Source organism: Mixophyes fleayi, chromosome 8 (genome assembly GCF_038048845.1).
Source record: "Mixophyes fleayi isolate aMixFle1 chromosome 8, aMixFle1.hap1, whole genome shotgun sequence".
NCBI lineage: Eukaryota > Metazoa > Chordata > Amphibia > Anura > Limnodynastidae > Mixophyes > Mixophyes fleayi.
The window spans coordinates 54,338,330-54,344,329 of record NC_134409.1 but is presented as its reverse complement, the minus strand read 5'-3'; the positions used below and the strand labels follow the sequence as shown (position 1 = coordinate 54,344,329).

The 6,000-nt window shown below is 36.7% G+C and overlaps 1 protein-coding gene across 1 annotated transcript in view; it reads left to right on the top strand.

The window, feature by feature from the left end:
- The first annotated feature begins 687 nt into the window (after positions 1–687).
- VAV3 (vav guanine nucleotide exchange factor 3) overlaps positions 688–6,000 on the top strand; it is a 191,007-nt gene continuing 185,694 nt past the window's right edge. The window contains exon 1 of the mRNA XM_075182568.1: positions 688–1,889. Coding sequence (XP_075038669.1) covers positions 1,686–1,889 — 204 coding nt within the window. The 5' untranslated portion in view covers positions 688–1,685. The remainder of the gene's footprint in view (positions 1,890–6,000) is intronic.

Sequence of the window (6,000 nt, the reverse complement as noted above, 5' to 3'; positions counted from 1 at the left end):
ATAGAGATAGATAGATGTACTTGCTCAGTGACCCTTGAAGGTTTTTTTTGCAGGTTTTTTTCTTTTGCAGGATTATTTATTCTCATTAAGAGCCCTGCCTATGGGGCCCCCGGCACCTGCCCATCGTGCCCAATGGAAAAGATGGCCCTGAATTGAGGAGAGAAGTGAATGCAGCTTTTATTGGGGAAGGACATTTATTTTTAGATAGTGTTGGAAAGTAAGTCATTAAAACCAACCACAATCAATGGGCATCACAATCCATATCCTAAATACATTAATCCAGCATGGTGTCCAATTGTTTCTCTATTCTTAAATGTAAAGGACCAATAATCCTTACAACTAGAAGAAGCGTACATATATTCCTTTAACACTCAAAATTGTAATAAAGAGATATAACCATGATGCAAAGTAAAGAAAGTCAGATAAAATATGAGATGCAAATATATTATGTGGAGAATAAGGAAAAAGTACAGTTAATTATCAACTTAGGCTGCTGGTCATTCGTGCAGACATATCGTAAAATTATTTTTATGGAATGATTTCTAGCTCCGTGATGTACAAATGTCAGTCACGGGTGTCAATGTCACAAGCATCTAATATTTGACTTCTTCCTCCTCCCTCCACCCCCCTCTTCTAAAACGCTATGCAATGACAGGTAGTGTCACACATACATCTACTGAGCTGCGCATGCGTAAGATCCAGGGTTCAGCCCTGGGCAGATCTGGAGAGAGGCGAGGGAAATAGGGAGATACAATCATAGTGCAGGAAAAGAGGGGAGGAAGGCAGTGAGAGGGGATACAAAATAAAGTGACAACGAGATGATTAGGAATGAGAGACTGTCGCAGAGAGTGTGAGTGACAGATGAGTTAGAGACACAGAGGGAGGGACGGAACAGCAGTGATGAAGGTCGGTGACAAAGTAGAGGGAGATACAGAAAGTGACAGTGAGTGACACAGAGGAAGGGAGAGAGACACAGTGAATGGACGTACAATCCACTTGAGGAAAAGAGAGGGACAGCCGGGCGGGACTCTGCGGTGCCCGTATACACTGGGTTTCAGCCGGGTGCCCATGTGTGCAGCTCTCCTTCACAGGACATCACAGAAGTGACTGTGCAAATATAACACTCCCAGGGTGTCTTTATCAGTCGGGGTGTACGAGAGAGATAAAGCAGCGATACGGTGAGAGAATCTGGTATTGGAGAGTCTCCAAGACATTGCTTTCTGCACTGGACACAATGTGCTGTGGCATAGCAATACTGCCATGAGTCGAGATGAAGATAAAACTACACACTTTGACGGTAGCCTGCACCCAAGGTGAGTGACGCTACACAGGAGAGAGACAGTGCATGAAGGAGGCTATCACCCCTGCGCTCAGAGGAGTGAGCAAAATAAAAGGTCTTCATCAGGATCTACTCTCAAGCTCCATGCCTTGGATGTTATTGCTCCTACTGTCACAGACCAGAGTGCACAGTTTGTTTTATTTCAAGAAGATTTATTTTTCAAGAAATCTGGACAGTCTGTGCCAAAAGCAAAAAGTAAAGTACAGTTAACATCAAATAAGAAACATGAGCATTTAATTCAGGATAGTTGCATGAACTAAATAACTATTCTAAAACTGCCCTACTCATCCATTCATTTTATAGCATCATAACATTGCATTAGCACTTTTGCATTCCACTTGTCACCATGGAGCCTTGGAGACAATGTGCCCAGTGGCTGATCTGGAGCAAGGTGCTGCCTCCCAACCATAGGGTGACATGGGACACGGCCCAGGTATTCGACCTGGCCCAGACCCTCCGGGATGGGGTTCTTTTGTGCCAACTGCTCAAGAACTTGCAACCTAGCTGCATCAACTTGAAGGACATCAACCTACGTCCACAAATGTCCCAGGTCAGTAATTACACATGTGTTCAAATATTACTAATAGTTCATTCTAAAACATTAGTATGTTTAGTTCTCTCCAACATTATACATAGCATCAGAAAAAATAAAGCTGGCTGCATGTACTTTAAATATACATTTTTAGTATTATTATCCTTTATCCATCATATGTTAATTGAAGGCCTAACACATTGTATTGTTGAATAATATTTCATGAATAGCATGTGTATCTATATGACATATGATACCTATTTATAATAGATGTGAATTCATATCAATATACCATTTATATATGGGAACATACATATAGTATGTCTGCATCTGTATAAAAGTATGTGTGACCATCACTACATGCACTAGTTTCAATAGTATCACATACATATTGATTATCTTATCTTAGTAGAACAGATGCACAGTATACAATAGGTATCATCTTCATCTACTTCAAATATACCACCAGTTTCAGGGGCATAGTAACCAAAGATATTTTTCATTGAAATCCTCCGAAAACAACAGTTTTTTGGGGAAAGCTACATATTTAAGTATCCCCTTACTTTATGACCATAAATATCTGCTGCTATCCCTGTCACCTCAAACGTTTTTTGGAACTTGTGCCCAATGGCCATTGAAGTCTATGGGGAGAGCATTGTGTTAGTGGGATCTTCGGATCCCTCACCACAAATTACCTGCTCTTCCCACCGGTCACTATCACAAAGGTGGTCACTTTGCGATATTCACCATAGAGGAGATAGGAGACAGCTGTTCGCAGGAACAGCAGATTTTCGTGACTGCTATTCCTAGTGAAGATTTTTAATAAATAGTCACAATATTTAATTCCTTATCTTTGCGATAAGGATATAAATGGGTTGTGTTGAAAAAGGGATGGTTAATAAATATGCCCCTTAACATCAAAGCCAAATTGCTTGTAATTCTCTATTAATATGGTGAAAGTTTCATTGTCTTTATTGTTAGTTTTTACTAAAAAAAAAAGTTAACAAAAGTAATAAAGAAATAAGAAACATCTTTTCAGTCTATATTTGGAACACTTAATTATCAAATTCAAAAAGATATTTTCCTCCTATGTTAAAGATAAAACTACCTTTTGCACTTGGTAAAAGGGACAACTAGAGGGGAAGCTCTGCTGGATTTTGTGAGCATTTAAGGAATAGTGATCATAAGGGAACTAAGAAAAATGATGGACTTTAGAAGAGCAAAGTTCAATCATATCAGAAAAGCATTGAAGTTTGTAGATTGGGAAAGTGAATTATTAAAGCTGCATTCCCAGGTAGGGTGAAAAACCTACCTATTGCTCCCCTCACTGGAGCTCAATGCAGCTGTTTTTCCCAAGGTCTGTGTGATGCATCAAAAGGTTTCTGACCAATTCGAAGCCTTGAGTGCAAAGCCTCCTAATGATCCGTGTGGCCACACTACCTTTCAGAATCTATTTTTACAGTAGTTTTAAGTAACAGACCAGATTGGATTTTTTTTTAAAAATATTTAAAATAAATAGTGTGGAAAGTACTTTCTAAATGGCAAAAATGTTTCTAGGAATTAAAAGGCAACAAATGTGGTTAAAGTAGAAAGTGTTGAAGGTGTTAATATAAAAAATGAAATATTGAAATTGTTAAAACTACATTTATCCTGGAAATACAAGGTATGTAGAAAATCAGGTTAACAAAGATTGAGGCTGAAAAATAGATTACTAAAGTCTAATCCCAAAATGGACATAAACTGCAAGCTAAATAAAACCGAATACACTAAGCCACTAACCCATAAACTAATATAATATTAAATATAATTGTGGAAGATGCGGAGACACTTGATAGTTTTTTTCTGTTGTATTCTGTTTGTATTCACAAAGAAAGAAAAAAATGCCAGGAAATAAGTTGTGTAGCAATATATGCACACCATTGACAGTAACTTTTATAACACAGGATAAGGTGCAATTTTGCCTAAAGAAGATTAAGAAAGTTAAGGCACATGGCCCAGATGGCATCCACCCAAGTGTGCTAAAGGAACTAAGATCAGTTCATTGATTCATCACTATATCACATGTTTTTGGACTCCCTCAACTCCATTCAGGACAGTGCCACAACATAAATTTGGTGCATTATCAAGTCTTTAAATTCTGATGGGCCAATCATGCCTAACAAACATTACTCGTTTCTATAAGGAAATTAATTTGAAACTGGATCTTCATAGTTTAATTGATGTGAATTATTTGGATTTTGTGAAAGTGTTTGCCTGGTATATAAGAGAAAAGTACAAGGTGTAGGAAAAAAACAATGTGCATGAGTAAAAAAACTGACTGAAGGATACAATACAAAGGGTGGTTATAAACATAATATTTTAACACTAGAGTGTAATACAGAGATTGGTATTGGCCAGTGTCTTTTTTAAACTTTTAATAAATGACCTTGCAGATGGCCTTTATGTAAAGTAAGATGCCCATATTTGCTGATGACCCTAAGATTTGTATGGCTATTATCACAGAGCAGGATTGTAATTTGCTACAGAAAGATTTTACAAAATGGCAAACAAAGTATATAAATGTAAGTTCATGCATCTTGGCCATTGTAATAACAATGTTACTCCTTACATACCAAAGACTGTTCACAGGATAAGAGTTCATCAATTGGGAAAAAGAGAAAATTTCATCATCTCCATAATATAGAAATGGGTTCTTTACTTTAAAGGTTGCTAAACTGAAGAAATCTTTACCACAAGGTACTGATGGCAAATTCAATATTTTTTTCATTAAAAACACAATTTAAATATGGACTTGATGCCCTTCTTACTAGAAATTTTATCTGTAGCTATAATTTATAAAAAGCATCATGGGGTTGATTGATCCAGGCCATTTATCCAGTTGCTATAAGTCAATAAGTAATATTTCTACACTATGAGGCTAAATTGGCAACTCCTGCACTGGGGCTTTTGTTTGTTTTCTTCTGGGTCAACACAACTAGAATTTCTGAAATGTTGAACATGATGGATCTATGTCTTTTTTTTTTTTTTTACTTTACTTACAGTATAATTGTGAAAGGCTCATTAAAAAATATATTTTTGCCGCACGTTACCACAAAAATAAACCTTCCTCTGCGAATATGGCATCTGATATTTATAGAATAAATTTATTATTTGTGCCTTGTTTACCAAAATTGTATTGTAACTTGTGTGTTAGTGGTGACTATATGACTTTCTTGTTTATGTAATCTGTCTATTCTATCTATGGAACATGTGTGCATATTTTGATCAATACACTAAAAATGAAGACAGGCTTTATATTGATGCGTTGTGTCTACACACTGATAATGAACATGTGGCATTGTTTACTGATACTGAACATAATGAACTCACTGTACTTAGCAACTGTGATGAGTTTCATTGTAAGGATAATTACTGACAATCTGCATTGTGGTTTGTATGAATGTGCTTTGTTTTTATGTATCTCTATCACTGTGCTGATAATGAGTACTCTGCACCTCATAATAAATGATTATTTATTAGTGAAGAGCTGAACTGTATGAGGATGATAATTCTGACTACAGTCAATGTTATTTAAGTTTAAATTATAATAGTAACCTTCACAATATATATGTATTGCTCATGTATATGTAAAACGGTGCCTCACACTTACCCAAAATCATGGAGTGGGGACAGTAGACATGTGTTCATGATATTAAACTGTTGTCTTTTAAAACAGTTCAGGTTTAAAAAATAAAACAGAATAAAATGTGAGATTTTTGGTAATAAACTATAACAAACTATAGCAAACAAACTCTATTACAATGTCATGCTGCTATTTCAGCTGTGTTTCCTTCCAGTGAGTGGTAGGGTCAGGTGGGTCAGCCAGTGGTGAGTTTTTAAATTGCTGCTGAGTGGCTCGGGCTGGTGTCTGTTCCTTGTGTTGCTAGTGTGACACAGAACAAGACATGTTGTTACAGTTTATTATACAGGTATTGGACTGGCAAGAAGGACAGTATGCTGTGTTCAGTATTTATGATAACATTTATAGTAAACAGAGTCATTGACTTGCTCATGGTCATTTGCTGTAATAAAGAGACTAGAGGAGAGGAACTCTCCACGTACAGTAGATTGTAGGAAGTGGTTTGGCTGA